General features: G+C 42.3%; 1 protein-coding gene across 2 annotated transcripts in view; it reads left to right on the top strand.

The window, feature by feature from the left end:
- Positions 1–18,385, top strand: part of EGFLAM (EGF like, fibronectin type III and laminin G domains) — a 179,526-nt gene that overhangs the window by 86,570 nt on the left and 74,571 nt on the right. For both annotated transcript variants that reach the window (XM_045439805.1, XM_045439803.1), the window contains exon 7: positions 8,250–8,416. In XM_045439805.1, coding sequence (XP_045295761.1) covers positions 8,250–8,416 — 167 coding nt within the window. The remainder of the gene's footprint in view (positions 1–8,249; positions 8,417–18,385) is intronic.

The following is an 18,385-nucleotide window of genomic DNA, read 5'->3' as shown; positions in this document are numbered from 1 at the left end:
TTGCTGGGGGGAAGGTGGGCAGGGGAGGGATGGGCTAAATGTGTGATGGGCATTAAAGAGGGCACTTGTTGTGATGAGCACTGGGTGTTATATGTAAGTGATGAATCACTAAATTCTACTCCTGAAACCAATACTACACTATATGTTAACTAACTTGAATTTAGATAAAAACTCGGAAGAAAAAAAAAAAGAAATGGGTAAATTGTGATAAAAAATTTTAATGGTATGAATGATACTGTCTTCTCTATTACTAAAGAAAAACATTAATGGGGTGCCTGGGTGGCTTAGTCAGTTGAGTGTCAGACTCTTGATTTTGGCTCAGATTATGATCCCCAGGTCATGAGATTGAGCCCGGCATCCGGTCCACACTAAGCATGAAGTCTGCTTGAGATACTCTCTCCCTTTCTCTCCCTCTGCCCCTCTCCCACTTATGCATGCGCTCTCTCTCTCACAGATAAGTAGATCAATAAATCATTAAACTCATATAAGAAATGAAAAAAAAAAAGAAGTTAGTATAATTGGTGTAATATTAGCACTAGACTTAAGGCATGGGAGAATCTTGAAGAGAGTTCTGTTTCTGAGGTGAAGCTGAGAAGGAATAATATGAAGGAAAATATTTAGGAAGGGAGCCTCCAAGTAATCCAAGGTTCTCCCCAAAACATTATCTGATGTTGAGGGAAGGAGGCCACACATGTCTCTCGTTTGCTATAATTAGGCTTTCGGTCCACTCTCTCTCAGACCAGTAGAGTGGCCTCTACTGTCAAGGCCATTCTGGATGTTCTGCTGAATCCCCTGGAGGACTGTTTTCTGCACCAACAAATTCCATTCTCAGAAGTGTTTCCCTAGCAGAATTTAACCGTTCTTAGCCCAGTTTCCTAGGTAAGGCTGAAGCACACGTGAGTGGCCCTCCTCAGCCCAGCCCCAACTTTCTAGAAGAGAAAGGTTCTCAAACTGTGAGTAGTTACTCATTAGAAGGTAGTGGAAGCAGTTGAGGCGTCCCGAACAAGAGTTTTTCAAAAGTGAAATAGAACAGAAGAGAGACTATCAGAAGGTATCACACAGAGTAAAACTAGGAATTATTTTATGAAATGTTTGCTTCAGTGTTGTGTTTTGGCGTATGTGTGGCGTGTAGAGGGTCACACTGTCCAATGTAGGTCTTCCTGGGGGTCATTCAAAGACTTTGTAGAGCTCGACATATCTAGAGCATTATTTGGAGTTTAATAGGCTTTGTTTGCCACCTGTGGGACATTTGATTAAACTATAAGCCATAGATTTCTTTCCACGACTGACAAAATCTGCTTTCTTTAATCATAGAATTTTAGAGTTGAAAGCTCCATCCAAAGTATTCGAGGGAAAAAAAAAAAAACAAAACCTTTTTGTCCAGTGTTTTTCAAATTATGGGTCACCACACTTCAGTGGGTGGTAAGATTGATTTAGTGGATTCTTACCAGTATAAAAAAAAAGGAAAATAAGAGATAGAAAAGAAAATAGCAAAGTGAATAGAGTAAGGATAAATATTTTCCTTGAAACTTCTCTTCAGTTTTGTGCTCATGTGCATACATACATATAGGTATAAGTGTATTGCATTACTATGCATAAATGTATTTGTTACCGTGACCCTACGTCAGAGTTACTGAACAAAGTCCAACCTCCTGTTCAGAAAGGCACTTGTTACATCCCTGACTGATGGCCATCCAACGTCTGCTTCAGCATAGCCATTGATGCAGAGTTCAATTTTTCTGAGGCATCTGGCTTCATTGTCCACCATTCCTAAGCCATTAAGGGTTTTCCTTGTAATGTCCTGCCATTGACCTCCCTGTCAGGAACCACTGTTTCTCCTAGTCCAATATAGACAACATGGAGGCAACTTTACCGTCTTCCTTTGACAACAGTCTGTCTCTCACCTAAAGACACTGTCCTATGCTCTTTCAAGCCAAGCGGTAGCAGCCCTTTGAACTCTGCCTCAGGAGGAGATGAGTCCAGAGCACCTTCTGCTGAGCGATCGGCCTAGAAAACCACATCTCCCCAGGATATGGGTGCTGAGCTGGTCAACAGCACGTTGTCCAGAGAATTCATATTGAGTTTGTGACCAATTTTTATTTATTTATTTATTTATTTATTTATTTTTTTTAACGTTTATTTATTTTTGAGACAGAGACAGAGCATGAATGGGGGAGGGGCAGAGAGAGAGGGAGACACAGAATCAGAAGCAGGCTCCAGGCTCTGAGCCATCAGCCCAGAGCCCAACGTGGGGCTCGAACTCACGGACCGCGAGATCGTGACCCAGGCTGAAGTCGGATGCTTAACAGACTGAGCCACCCAGGCGCCCCATGTGACCAATTTTTAAAGCCCAGTTTTATGCCCTCTGCCTTCCCCATAGATTTTTGCCATCCCAGGTTTTCTCTATCTTTATATCTGTGCCGCTGGCTTTTTAAGAAGACCTAACATAAGATTTTACATTTATCATTTGAGTTGGCTTTGCCTTATGTTTCTGTATGTGGGGATCATTTTGATATTTTATTCTGTCATGCATCTTATTTTGTAAGGCCACTTCCCAGGCAACTATTTGCATTTCCTAAAATTCTTCTGATTATTTTAGATTTTCTTCTCACTTTTATTGAGGTGTGATTGGCAAATAAAAATTGTATATATTTAGATTGAACCGTGTGATTTTGCGAAGGTATACAATGTGACGATTTAATATGTATATACATTTGTGTAATAATGGCCACAATTAGGTTAATTAACACATCTGTTACTCCATATAGTTACCTTTGTGTGTGTGGGGTGAGAACAGTTAAGATTTACTCTCTCGGCAAATTTCAAGAATACAATACAGTATTATTGACTATAATCACCACACTGTTCTGTAAGATTCCCAGAACCTTTTCATCTTAAAGCTGACAGTTTGTATTCTTTAACCAACCTCTTGTATTTCCCACACCTCCAGACCTTAGCAACCAACGTTCACCTCTCTGGTTCTTTGAGTTCAACTTTTTTAGATTCCATATATAAAAGTGAGATCATACAATATTTGTCTTTCTCCTTCTGCCTGATTTCATTTAACATAATGTCCTCGTTTCATCTGTGCTCCTGCAAATGGCAGAATTTTCTTCTCATGGCTGAATAATACTTCATTATATATTACTAAATATATACATAAACACACACACACACACACACACACACACACCACATCAAAGGCAATAATGTTTTAGTGGTTCAGCTTTATCAAGTCTTTCAAAAACATTCAAAAATAGTTGTTGCTCTATATTTTACTCCTATTTCACAAGTTTATATATTACATTAAATAACATAATTACAATAACAAACACAAAAGTCATCAATAGGTTTTGGAATAAACACAACTGACTCTTGACAAGCCAATAGCTGACTTAGTGGGAACAAATGAAGATCATGGTTAATTTGACAGGTTGGTTAGTAGAGGTTGATAAGGAAAGCTTTGACTATGTATGATCTGCACAAAAGTGCCATATATTCATTCACTTACTTTTGGCTCGTGTTTTTATATGTCATACCCATTTTTTGTATAGATTGATTGATCATTCATTACTGGGAGCCATATATTTACTGTCTTGGGATATTCCGCATTGTATTTTACATGTAACTAGTACGTAATATGGTCAGATCATACAGAGAGCCGATGTTGCTCTTGTCTCTACTTCACCCAAAGATGCTCTATTCTTTTTCAGCTATCAAAACCCAAATACATTTGAAATCTAACTTAAGTTCTTTCTGGTCTCACATATCTTCCACAGCATTCCATTTCACTACAACCGACCCACTGAAATACAGCTGAACCTTGAACAACATGGGTTCGCACTGTATAAACTTATACATGGATTCTTTTTTGATAAATATAGTAGAGTGCTGTAAATGTATTTTCCTTATGATTTTCTTAATAACGTTATCTATTCTCTTTACTGTAAAAATACGGTGTATAATGCTGGTAACATATGAAATTTGTGTTAATTGACTTTGTGCTAATTTGTGTTCATTTATGCTATCGTTAAGTTCTACAGTAGGCTGTTAAATTTGGGGGGAGTCAAGAGTTATACATGGCTTTTGGGCAACACAAGGGCATCAGCACCCCTCACCCCTGTGTTATTCAAAGATCAGCTGTATAACACTTGAAATATGCTATTTTGTACTGGCTTCCTACTGATCCTTAGATATATTATCTCCCCATTAGACTATAAACTCCCTAAGAATGGAATTGTGTTTACAGCTCCTTGGAGCCTCCTAGAATATAGCTTCTGTGATGGATACCCTCTTGATAATCAATCACATGCCAATTGAGTAGCCCGAGGCAGCCACCTGCGGAATTGATGGTACCAAGAGAAATGATTTTCCACTCAAGACTGACGCTAAATATAGGCAAGGTGGTCAAAATGCCACAAGAAATGGAATAAGAAAAATAGACCACCCAGTGGTTCTATGACTTTAGATAAATTACTTTTTTTCTTTGTTCCCATGGGTAGGTTGAGAGACTGGACTAGATCAGTGACTCTTAAAGCTTTGGGGGACGTAATTATCTTTGAGAATCTGATAAAAAGCTAAGGACACTGTACTTAGAAAACTGAAATGATCATGCTCACACGTAAAATCTTGCGTGTAATTTCTGAGAGCCTGTAGATATCTGGGCTGGTTGATCTGTAAGATATCTGATAATCAGGCTGGATTCTAACATTGCCAGTGGTACTGTTTCCACCAAAATGAACCAGTGAGTCTCAATCACTTGAATCAGCTAATTGGGTTTTGAGTAGCCACTGCTGACTGCCCTGTGTCTGCTCCATCAGAACCTTCCCCCTCCCGACCCCCACCGCCCAAACACTTTCCAAAGGCAGTTAATCTCCTGAGATGCAGAATTCCCAACCCCATTCTATCCCACTATTTGGAAAAGTGCTGAAAGTGTCCACCCCGCTGGTGGCTGCCTATTTGTACCTGGGATGGCAGCGTATTCCTAGCTTACTTCCCCCTCATGCCTTTTTGCTGATGGGGAAATTGGCAGGCTAGTGTTGCTATGGGGATTTGACTGGCAACTTTGTAGTCAGAATAGAATAATTTTCTTCAGTGGAGAAAGATAAAGCTATTGTTTGAGGATGATCTAAGACAATGCTTTTGCCCGGTTATCTCTCCCTCAACCTCACCTTTGCACTTTTGTACCTCAAGAGACGCTGAAAACATTTAAATGCAAAACCCATGACAAAATCAGAGGCAAAATGTTAAAGGTTTTGAACTGGTATTCAGTCCGCATGAGCTTTGCTCTCTCACTTGATATCATGGAATTAAATGTTAATGATTTCAGTTTCTTATTCGCTTAAAATATAGCCTTCTTTCCTGCGTTAAATGAACAAATACAGTATAATCTCCTTTTTGCGTGTGGGGGGGGGGCTGTAACTTCCACATGAGGATTGTTTAGATATTTGCAGGCAGTCCTGGGTAAACAGTGGCATGTTCTGAGAGCAATTACATGGCATTTCCTCTATAAATGCCACAGGAAGGCTTAGCAATGGAGAACGGGAGAGTTTTATCTGAAGTTCATATCTTTTCTGTCAACTTTTAGGTATCGCCGGTGGCTTTCCCCTGTGACGTGATTTTGTTCTAATTTAAGTTTGTAAATGTGTGTCCGTCCACTCACTAAGATTTTCTCTCTGGTGACAAAATTAGTTTACACAAGAAGTCCATCTTTAGGGAAAGGATACCAAGAAAGAGACATGACAGAGAAAGACAAATATCATATGACTGCACTCGTGTGAGGACTTTAAGACACAGAACAGATGAACATAAGGGAAGGGAAGCAAAAATAATATAAAACCAGGGAGGGGGACAAAACATAAGAGACTCTTAAATATGGAGAACAAACAGGGTTGCTGGAGGGGTTGTGGGAGGCAGGATGGGCTACATGGGTAAGGGGCATTAAGGAATCTACTCCTGAAATCATTGTTGCACTATATGCCAACATAATTGGATGTAAATTAAAAAATAGATAATTAAAAAAAAAAGAAAAAGAAAGAGACATGAGCCCTATTTTCTCCAGTGAGCATGCCCTGTGACCGCTGCTTCTCCAAACAGATGAATTCTAATGAGACACAGGCCCCACAGACTACTTGCCTGCACGGTGAGCTTGAGGAAGCATCTTCTGCTGGGCTTAAGGACTCCGTTTGGCTTTTAATTCCTGCCAATGAGAAACTAAGCAAGCTCACATTCAAGACAGCCATGTATCCTCCGGGCATCTTCTTTCTGCAAAATAAGTCTCTATTTCCTTGCCTGATAAGTTGTTCATAAAGGCTAAACATCAATCTTTTTTGCTTTCTGTTATCCTCCAAATATCTGGGAGCAGAGGTATTTAACACTCGAACAACTGACAAGTGGTCAGAAAGTAAAGTAAACGATGGAGAACAGCCTCTCAGCCACGATCACCCCAAGTTTGTGTCCAGTGTCAAAGATCTTCTTAATCCAACCCTTCCTCATCAACCCAACTTGGCCTCACCATTTATCAGCTGTGTGAACTTGGGCAAGTTAATCATTTAATGGCTCTGTTTCCTCTATAAAAATGAGGGGAGAAGTGTGTTTAATATCTCCTGCATAGATACTATGAACAGTGCTTGGAACTTCACAAGCACTTGATAGACTAATTATTATTAATTAGCTAATAACACAAAGCGTCCAGCTAATTAGGCCTTCACACCATCCCCCTCCATGCACGATCATTCCCAAGTTTCATCTTGTGGTTCATATTACTTGGGATGCTCTCCTTTCCCCCTCCAACTGGGACACCAGACAGAACAGCATTGTCCGGTAGAAATACAATGCAAACCCTGCGTGAAATTCGAAGTTTTTTTTTTTTCTTAAAAAAAATGTTTTTAATGTTTATTTAATTTTGAGAGAGAGACAGGGTGCAACTGGGGAGGGGCAGAGAGAGAGAGAGATACAGAATCTGAAACAGGCTCCAGGCTCTGAGCTGTCAGCACAGAGCCTGACGCGGAACTCAAACTCATGAACTGCGAGATCATGACCTGAGCTGAAGTTGGACACTCAACTGACTGCACCACCCAGGCACCCCAGAAATTTAAAGTTTTCTAATTGTGGAATTAAAAAGGCAATAAGAAACAAATAAAATTAATTTTAATAACATACATTTTAATCCACTGAATCCAAAATATCATCTCAACATATGATCAATGAGATATTTTACATTCCTTTTTTTTGTCCTTTAAAACCCAATGTACATTTTACACTTGTGGCACATCTCAGTTCAGATTAACTATATTTCAAGTGCTGACTAGCCACATGGGCTAGTGCTGTCGCATCAGAACACACAGGTTTAGAGGAGTAAGCAGTGACACAGGGTTACTACTGGCTCTGTGATGTGGATAAGTCCCTTAAATAATGGCCAAAAAATGCTGAGTGTTTACCATGTGATGCCAGGCAGTATGCTGAGGATATAGCTCTCATTTAATCTTTATGATAGTCCTCTTAGATAAGTACTTTTATTATACCCATTGTACAGATGAGAAAATAGAGACTTAGAGAAGTTAAATAGCAGCTAGTAAGTAGTAGAGGCAGGATTTGAGCAGCTATGAGCAACCCCAGATTTGTACCCTTACTCTCTGCGTATTGCTTCCCAGGTGGGAGCTCTAAGTGAGGGCCCACATTCTCTAGAGGGTTCTTAGCAGAACCTGTGAGAAATCAGCGAGTTGGCACAGTTGTACAATTTTGTTAAGAGCAAGAATGGCCACAAACACAATCTTCGTGGGTTTTCCCATGGTCGTTCATGCAGTTAGTCACCCTATGAAACTTAACATTTGTTTACTTTGTGAACAGATTGTGAATAGACAGAATCTGTGCTCTCCTGACCTCTGGGAATGGCGGCTGTTTGGGGAGGGTTTGTTTGTGAAACATCTGGAAGGCACAGTCCTTGAAAATGAACTCCTCTGTGGGGGTCTTTTCACCATAGTCAAGCTCATGCCGAGGAAAAGCAGATGATCTTGAAACAGGGTTTAAAACTGGCCCTAAAAATGATCTACTTGCTTTTATTGGCAGGGACTTAAAAATTGTGACCTATGATTTAAAATCAAGATGACTTTTAGATAGGAAATGTTAACTCATTTTTATAAGTGTTGCTTCTAGAGTCCGAATGCTGAGTTTACATAGCCAGCCTCCCTTCCCTTTGCTCTTCCTGAATTACTGCTTCTTGTTTTGTTTTGTTTTTTTAATCAATAAAGACCAGATTTTGACAAGAGTTGGACCTTAATCCAAGAGCGGATCCAGATGGACTCCATGGTTATCAAGGGCCTTGATCCAGATACCAACTATCAGTTTGCCGTGAGGGCCATGAATCCCCACGGCCCCAGCCCTCGCAGCCAGCCCAGCGACACCATCAGGACCTTCCGTGAGTACCAGGGCCCGTCTGAAGGACGGACATAGCTGCATTGCTGAGGTTGCCTTGCGAGGACCCATCTGACCGGGGTCTTTTAGTGCCCTGCAGGAGGACAGCCTGGGATGAGGTTATCCCTAGCTTTTCCTGCTGTTTTCCCAGCACTTTGGAAGTTCGAGGCTCTCAACAGGGACAGCAGGCTGTTTGTATGTACGGGAGGTCAGCGGAAAGTTTATTTTTACATATGATCCTTGGGGAGTTTGAGGTCAGTTTTCTTTCACAATCACAGAACAAATCACATACCAAGATGATGTGCAGCCGTCCTCCAGCTCTGCCCTTTTCATCTTTTGAGAAAATGGGTTCATCTTAGGGTCATAGGAGAAAAGATAATGCTCCCAGACTCTTTGGGATTTGTGTTTACCTGCATAACCGAGGACACTCAAGTAAAATCAGTCCCTCTGAATGATGGTCAGGGAGAATTAAAGTCATTGTTAGGTGGACGTGTAGCTGGGGCTCTAGCCAATGGCGGAAGTTCCTGTTTGTCATAGTGGCTCGCTGGAAGGCTGGGGGAAGCTTGGGCCACTGTCTATCAGATCACCTGAGGACTTTGTGAAAAGTCAGATTCTGATTGTGGTCCAGGGTTTAAGATGTTCCTGCATGATTCAAGCAAGAGCCACACTTAGATTACTTAACCACCTGCCGAAGCTGGCTTAGGAATCCTTGTGTTTTGGAAATGAGGGGCACATTTATGTAAACTTAGAACACTGTAGTGGGGAGATCTCAGAATTGAAATGTTGGCACTTTTTGTTTGAAAGCTCTGTCATCTTTTCAGTTTTAACAATAAATTCCTCCAGGTTTCTGTGTCTAAAGATCTCTGCTACTCCTGGGTCCTCTTTACCCAGGAGAGGAGCTCTCAGAAAAGAAGCCTACCTAACACCATCAGTTGCCTTTCTATTGGCTAACACAGAGCCCTACTTATATTGTTAGTCGATCTGAATAAACGCCTTCCCTGTCCTCACACAACATCCACATGGCTGACTTCCAAGGCCATGGCTGTTTCCAGATTCACTACATTCCACAAGTCCTAGGAATTTTGGCTTATCTGAAAAAAACCCTTACCCTGACCTTGAATTTCAGGGCTCCTTCCTTCAGATTGAATTGTTGGGGGCTATTGGGCTATGGTGAGGCCACCCCACATAACCCCTATATACCCACACACCCAAATACACACACACACACACACACACACACACACACACACATATATACATACACAGACCTACAATACACACACACACACACACACACACACACACACACACACACATACACAGTAACTATGATCGCCCAACAATTGTTTCATTGTTCTTCAGAATTTAGAAGCTAACACTCCCCAGTCATATGACAAGGAATGAACCTCCTTTCTAGAAGAAATGTTAACAATTTTATTTCAAATAGACAGAGGGTCTCCTTCCACTCTTGCTGCATGAGATCCATGCTACAATCCTTAGTTAAGCTCTGTGGTGCATGGCCAAAACTGAGGCAACCGTGGCTGGGGCAGGCCCCGGGATCTGACTATTGTGAAATACGCAGTTCGTCTTTTTGTTTCATAGACTGAGCAGGTGCGCTATGTGGTTGTACCCCGCCCCCACTCGCTTCCTCAACGCCCAGCTCCTCTGCTCCTGTTTCCTGAGCCAACCCATGCTCACTTCTTTCCCTCCAGGCCTGCTAGTCTCCTTCTCCACAGAGACTGGGAAATAAAGGCCAAGATGTAGCCACTTGTGCTGGTCCTGGCCGTGGGAATCACCAGAGGGGACAGAAGTTGGGGCATCTTGTAAACTTTGGTTTTTTTTAAACTGCAACACTGGTCTGGTCTTGCAGTTTCTGATAATTACTTCCCCATTTGTGAATTAGGGGGGATAAGGTGTGTGAAATTGCCTCAGAGACACGTGACATTTCATTACACTTGGTCCCCAGTGTGAAGTAAGACCGTATCATGGTAAAGTAATTGCGTGTAGGGGAGAAGGCTGGTTCAGTGAAAACTCTCAATTTTGAAATATTCTTAAATAAATAAAATTTAACTCTTTCTTACATATATATAGTTATTCAACTCAGGAAAATAGCAATAGATTTGACTAGATGGTTGGTTTCATGAACATAAGAATGTGCCGTGTTTGGTATTTCAGTTGGGAGTTGTTTTCTCACGTTTGCTTCAAATATTTTTAGGAAACCCTGTATTCTGCCACATTCACACTTCTTACGTTGCTATTAGTTTAGATTATTAGTTTCCCAAGCCCATTTTTCCATATATGAAATTACCTAATCGCCAAGTAGCACTTATCTGAATTATAATAAATTCTCAATCTCAGAGCTTCCGCTGCGAAAACCATGTCTGTGCCAGGCCCTGCACCAGGCATGTTACCTAGGCAACTCCACGCCAGTTCTCACAGAAACCCTGGGATGGAGGAACAGCATCCCTTTGAATAGGTTTTTAAAAATCGAGTCTTTGAAAGGTGACAGATTTTGCCAAGAATCCTAATTGTAAAGGCAGGATTTGAACTCAAGCTTAGCTGATGGCAAAATTACTTCCCTGAGCGAGATCCAGAAGGAGGGAGGTTCTTATTCTTCAAATGCAAAGTAGCACGAGAATGGCAGGGTCAGCGTCAGCGGTTAGATAAAGAACAAGGAATAGTCCTGCTGGTGTCTGCGGACTAAGAAAGTTTGCCAGCACCGAACGAACCTATAGATTTTTTTTTTCTTTTAGAAGTTGTGAGGTATACTGTACATTACAAAAACGGGAATAAAACTTACACGCAGGCCTGAAATTCAACTGGTCCTCATCGGCATTTACAGCCCGCAGCCTTCTGACTGGTTAGACGGGAGGCAAGCCAGTTGTTAAACATTTTGGAGGCTGCCCTGAGGGGGTCTGTGAGATCAGTATTTGTGCCTGTTGGGTGTTCCCCAGTCCTCTACGTTCCTCCTCCTCTTCTTTACCTCAAGGTCCATCCCATATGGATGTTCTCTTGGTGTCCTACCTTCTTTGCTTCCCGAATGGTGAACTACAGAACAGAATGCTCACGCTGACTACCAGGGTGCAGAGTGCCCAGTGGGGATCCTTAGATCCCACCCTGGACGCCACCACAGTCTGGGCCCCTCTGTTGCTTAATGGAGACCTACACATACCTCATTTCGTAAGGACAGCTAACACCTCAGCTCTACTGACAAAGCATTGGCTTCCCCTGAACCTATTAATGCCAGACCGTATTAGCAGCTTAACTGCTTAAGGGGACAATGGGTAGATCTCAGGTGCTAGTGTGTGTCCTTAATGAACGCCAGGGCCCAGTATTTCCCTGACTTCCACCGGCATGAGGAAGAGCGAGGGTTTGATGGCTTCCCTGGAGTGTCGCCAGCTTCCACATCTTGCCTCAGCTCCACCAAGTTACAAGTACAACGGGAAGAAAATACTAAGGTGTTTCAGCACCCAGGTCCTCTGACCAGAAACAGAATCATTTCAGTGACCTTGAGTAACAAGGTTACTACCCTAGATTTATCTCCATCCTCTCACTGGTGACTTTCCATACGTATCAGGGCCTATACTGTTCCCCTTAGGAAATACAAAGACAAAGGTCACGGTCTGCCACCCCCTAAAGTTTATTTCTTCAAGAAAGAAATGCCAACATTATAATTTGCCTTATTGCTTCATGGCATTCTTTTTCTCCTGTGATTGATCTTATAAATTAGCCAGTCAGAAAAGGGGGCTCTTTGGAACCTCGAGGACACAGGTACATACGTGTGGGCTTTGTGAACGTGCGTTTACCCCATCTGGTGGTCACTTACTTGCTGGGATCCAAGCTTAGCTTGGTTGAGAAGGATAGAAGGCGTCAAAGAGGGCACGAACTGGAAACCATAGACGCGGTAGTACAAAAAAGCCAATTTTATTTTTCTTTTTCCCAAAGACAAATGGAAAAGTAACTCACATGTTTGACCAACTCTAGGGTTATATAAATTTCCCTGGGAATGGAACTTGGTCCTACCACCCTGAACCATTTAATTTCTCATGGTCTGTCTTCACTATTTAAGCAGAGAAAGAACCAATAAATTCTTCACTGAAGTAGAATTGGTATAGTCACAGCAGTCCCAACGGAAGGTGCTATTTTGTTCCTCACCAAAGTCATTTTGCTCTTTCCTGCCTCAGGGCTTTTGCACCCCCTGTTTCCTCTGCCTGGGACTCTCTTTTCCAGATCTTTCCATGACCAGTGTCGGCACTCCCGTAGCTCGGATGTCACTTCCTCAGACAGGCTTCATTGACCTTCACACTCAGCTACCTCAGCCCCATTCCTGCTTTAATTTCTCCGGAGTGTTTCACTGCCTGAAACTATTTTATTATCTGTATCTCTCCTCCAGGATAAGCTTTCTTGCTCAGGGCTGTGTTCCCAGCACCCTGTACAAAGTCGGTGCTCAATAAATATTTATTGAGTACGTGAATGACTGAATGTGACTTAAGACAAGAGCCCATGGGATGAAATCAGTCCATGTGGTTCACAGGAAAAGTCCAACTCCAGAACTGCACAAAAAAAAGAAAAGAGTAAAAGGGAGGGGGGGGAAGAAGGAGGGAAGAAAGAAAGCAGAACTTGGGGGTTTAAGTTTAAATTCAAGGCAATGAGGATGGAGAAGAGGCCTTTGAGAGAGATTCCAGTGATCCAAAGAGCCCAGTTTTCTAAGAAGGGGATGAGGAAGGGAGAGACATTTTCTTTTCTTTTTAAATGTCTATTTATTTTTTTGAGAGAGACAGAGAGAGACAGAGTGTGAGTAGGGGAGGGGGAGAGAGAGAGAGGGAGACACAGAATCTGAAGCAGGCTCCAGGCTCCAGAGCCCGACGTGGGGCTGGAACTCATGAACTGTGAGATCATGACCTGAGCCGAAGTCAGATGCTTAACCGACTGAGCCACCCAGGCACCCCAGGGAGAGATATTTTCTAAGCAAGCCCGTGTTCACTCCTATGTTCTTTCTTGATCGTTAGAATAAGCTTTAACATTTCCATGCAAAATTCGCGTACATTTTTCCTTTGGTTCTAGTAAACCTAATTATGGTCTTAGATCTTCAGAGATTGCATAGGAAGATGTGAGAGGTTCAGTCTGGCTTTGGTTTTCACCAGACTCTTCCCCCACAGTCCATTGTCTTCAGCAGTTGGAAAAACACTCTCTTCTACTGAGCTGAGACAACACGCCCTGGCCCAAATCAACAAAATTTCTACAGTAGACCTGATTTCATAATGTTCCCTCTACCCCCACCCCCCACTCCCACTTTTCTGCTCTCTACCTTCTTGCTTACTCAGGCATCGCAGCTGCTGTTGGTTGTGTATCTGTTTATACCTTTATCACGTGAATGTCCGTGAGTGAATCTGCTTTTGCTCAGTTTTGCTCTGAGATTTGGGCCCTTGTCTTTTTTTTTTTTTTTTTTTTTTTTTAATGTTTATTTTTGACAGAGGGAGACAGAGTGCCAGCAGAGGAGGGGCAGAAAGAGAAGGAGACAGAGAATCTGAAGGAGGCTCCAGGCTCTGAGCTGTCAGCACAGAGCCAGACACAGGGCTCGAACTCATGGACTGTGAAATCACGACCTGAGCTGAAGTCAGACGCTTAACTGACTGAACCACCCAGGTGCCCTGGGTCCTTGTCTTTAATTGCCTGGTTGTCTCCCCAGAGACCTGTTTAGCAAGCTAGGGTTCCTTGGTACATGTTGTCACATACCTAGACACAGAATAGATTTCCTTTATCCCCAGTCACTAGCAAGGGCTCCTATTTGGTAGCAATGCCTTGAATTAGGAAAGTGAGCGGGACAGAATATAGTGGCATGCTCTAGGGATGGGTAAGAAACAGGAAGGGACTGGAAGCAGTTTCTCCCCAAATCTCCATGACATATGTACAGCTCACTGCCTGTGTTGGTCAGTTCCTATGAAAAGTCCTCACCAAGCCTTGGAAGTTCCTCACTGCCCCCAAATACTGTACCTTTAGATGGGAGAGAATCTGTCAGGCATGCCTGGGTCTGAGTAGAGAACCATTCTTTTATTACCTTGCTATGAGAACTCCGGAAAGTCACTTCATCTCTCTGGGCCTCAGTGTCCTCATCTTTAAAATGGGTATAATAATGTCTGAGGTAGGTAAAATTTTTTATTTTTCAAGGTTATTTTGAGGAAACACCTGTGAAACAGAGATTATGACATTTGCCCACTTTTTGAGACAAAGGGGATGTTGATATGTGTTTCCTCCATGCATAATTTCTGAAGGATGGTGTAACTGACCAGGTGATTGCTAACCTGTCAATTGATTTTCCTTTACGACTCTGTGCCCTGAGTTCTGCTCCTGGGACCTGAGGGCATTAGAATCTCGGAATTCAGAAACAAAGGGTCAGGGACAAAAACTGTCTTGACCGAAGTGGAAGAATAGAAGAGACTGCCAGAGTTAGGTCAAGTAGAATCATTAAGATGGGTTGGATTGGTTGATTGGTTTTAAAAGGCTGCGGATTTAAAAGACATCCAATAATTAAAACTATAAGGAACATTGAACTTTGCTAACAAAATTTCATCTCTCTCACCACTCAAGCACATCCCAAATTCAAGCAAAAAAGAAAGGCCTCGTGGTTATGATACTGTATCTCTGATTTTTGTTTGCTTGTTTTTAACCTCCCCAAAGTTAACCAATTACTTAGACAGGGATCAGAATATTTTTCTATAAAAGGCAAGGCAGTAAATATTTTAGGATTTTTGGGTTCACTTCTGCTGTTGTAGCGTGAAAACAGCCATAGACAATAAAGAATGTGTGTGATTGTGTTCCAATAAAATGTTATCAATGGACATGGGAAATTGAATTTCATGTCATTTTCATGTGTTACAAAATATTTTTAAAGCTTTTTTTCAACCCTTTAAGAAGGTAAAAAACGCTTAACTCATGTACTATTAAAAAGGATTAAAGAAGATAATTTAGGTGATACAGGCAAACTTTAACACTTCAAGAAGTGAGCAGTCTCTATTCTCAAGGGTCCAGAGAACTGCAAAATGGGGCAGAAGGCAGGAAGATTTGCAGGAGAAAGAATGAGAAGAAGCAGGAAGAGAAAAATAGAAAATGAACAAGAAGGAGAAAAGTGTAGAGCTCAGAGTTGGCTTGGCATTTGGGATTGGCTGGCTGGATATACTGCATTTCTGGTTTAAGAGGAGCATTTATAGGAACACGCAAGATACCTGGGTTTCTGTTTACTGATGTGCCCCCCCACTCCGGCAAAAATGGCTCCATCTTGAGCTTAGACATTTATTTCCTCAGTATAAAAACAGGCAGCTCGGGGCGCCTGGATGGCTCAGTTGGTGAAGCATTCAACTCCCGCTCAGGTTATGATCTCAAGGTTCCTGAGTTCAAGCCCCACGTTGGGCTCTGTGCTGACAGCTCAGAGCCTGGAGCCTGCTTCAGATTCTGTCTCCCTCTCTCTCTCTGCCCCTCCCCGGCTTTCTCCCTCTCTCTCTCTCTCTCTCTTTCTCAAAAATAAATAAACATTAAAAAAATTTCTTTTAAATAATGGCAAGCAATTGGACTAGATTTGGCCAGTGGGACATAGTCAGCTGACCTCTGTGGTATATTTCTGGGGTTCCCCCTCAAATTTTAAGGGATTGTCCTGAAAATTTGGGGAATTTTCCCTGTAGCAATTTTGTCAAACTTGGAAGGAATCATTTGGTGCGTGCTGATGACATTGTTTCCTTGAGGCAAATCCCTGCAATTTAATGTTCACATGAAAAGTCTGAAACAAATAAGAGCCCCCAAAGAAGCCTGCAACCTTGGTGGCAGGTTTGTGCTGCTCTCCAGGGAGAAAGAGAAAGCTGTTCTGCTGGGCATTCCTCCCTGAGCTTGGGTTAGGCTTGTAAATTCGTGAGCTTCGTGGATTTGTAAATCTTTAGAATGTAAGACCGAAAAGGGAGCAGGAGAAAGAACAAATCATTGGTTTCCCCCATAGCCTAGAAAAAAATGCATTTTAAGTGTGAGGTTTGTGCATAAACATAACTTCAGACATGATTGTACATTCAGGTGCCCTCCGCAGTAATCGCTCTATTGATTTGCTAATGCCTCGTTGCATGTAAATCTGAGTAGCGCTCATTTGCACAGCTTTATTGGTTCTAAAGGGAATGATTCACTTTGCTGTTTAAATACCTGCTACCTATTAATTGTTCTTCTGAGGCCTTGGTACATCTTACATTACCATACATTTACTTATAATCACTGTGCAGGTATTTTACCCGCTCTGCCTAGCTAAGGAAGAAAGACTAAAATAAAGGATAAGAAAATATAATTTTCCCAAGAAAAGGCACTTATGGTGCTCTAGTTTCTTTCTTTTTTCTTTTTTTTTTTTAACGTTTATTTATTATTGAGAGACAGACAGAGAATGAGCATGGGAGGGGCGCAGAGAGGGGGAGACACAGAATCCGAAGCAGGCTCTGGGTTCTGAGCTGGCAGCACAGAGCCCGATGCGGGGCTCAAACCCACATACTGTGAGATCATGGCCTGAGCGGAAGTCAGATGCTTAACCCACTGAGCCACCCAGCGCCCCTCATGGTGCTCTGGTTTCAGCTGTAGCATCTGTTCATTGGCTCAGCTGCTATTTAGTGACCACACCCGAGCAACCATATGCTGTTTATGGTACTCTCGCCTCAATGAATTGTGAAACATTAATAGATTGAAGCCCGACGCGAGTGTTATTCCCTAGTTTTCCTTTTGTTTCCTTCTATTTCCTTATCACTCGCTTTGTTCTTTCTTGTATATTCATTATTTCATAGTTAATCTTTTCTATTTTGTCCTTGGGAACACTTCTTGCTTTGACACAGTTCTCCACTGGGATTGTCTCTTAGCATCTAAATCCTTGAATCACTCAGGTTCTTTGATGACAGAGTAGGACCACTGTACTGGTTTAGCACAGAGAGGGGGCACCTGAAATCAGCTTGATGCAGTGACAGACGTGTGGGCGGTGACAGTGCATGCTGGCTGAGTCTGGCGGATCTCTTCTGATGATACAACCAAACATGAAACAAATAATGTGCAAGTAAGAAACAACCACGGGAGAAAAGATGACTTCTCTAATGATCTTGGGTGTCAGCAGGCTCTAGAAGGAAACGAGGGCACATACAGTTGCTTCATGTGAAATGAGTTTAGTGAGGGAATTTTTTTTGCAAAAGTTTGGGCAGATGTAAGGAAACCAAAAGGATGCAATTACCAGCATCTGGAGACAGACGGGGAGAGCCATCAGGCAAGAGCTGTGACCTTCAGACGTGTATCCTGTGACAACCTAGTGGAAAGGAAGTTGGGGAACAAAGATGCTGACTCCTTTCCTCTCTCTGTCCACTTTCCTACTGATGCTCCAGATGGTCAGATCCCAGCTGGAAGCCTCACAGGTCAGCCTCCCAGGGCCCAGGGCAGAGGCGAGAGGAGCAGAGATACATGCTGGAAGACTGGGGGACAGAGGGAAGGAATCCACTGAAAGAAGTCATAGTATAATCTCGTATAATAAGAGATTGGTGCCTTTTACATGGATTCCAAAAATATGGACTATGTTTTGGTCTTTCTCTTATTGATTGAGAACATGAACCTTACCTCATTCATCTTTGCCTTTTTAGCATTTTGCCTGGAACAAAGGAGGTAGTCAGGTCTCACAGCCAAACTTTTGTCCACTGCAAATTTATAAACTCAGAGTGGGCAAGGACAGTGTCCTCATTTTGCACCGGAGACAACTGCAGCTCAGAATGACTCAACAGTCTTCTCAAGGTCACTTAGTTGCAGATCCTGGATAAGAGCGCAGTTTGGTGACAACCTTGTTTTCCATTTGATTCCTAAAGTTGGTGGGATTTCTTCTTCCTAAAGAAGCAGTGCCCCCAATTTATTTTACAATATACCCATTTACTCTTTCAAACAAATATTCAGTGCCCACGGCGGCCAGGCACTGTTTCAGATGCTG

This window comes from Leopardus geoffroyi, chromosome A1 (assembly GCF_018350155.1).
Source record: "Leopardus geoffroyi isolate Oge1 chromosome A1, O.geoffroyi_Oge1_pat1.0, whole genome shotgun sequence".
NCBI classification, from domain to species: Eukaryota; Metazoa; Chordata; class Mammalia; order Carnivora; family Felidae; genus Leopardus; species Leopardus geoffroyi.
The sequence above is the reverse complement of the archived record's forward strand: the minus strand, read 5'-3'. Positions and strand labels throughout refer to the sequence as shown.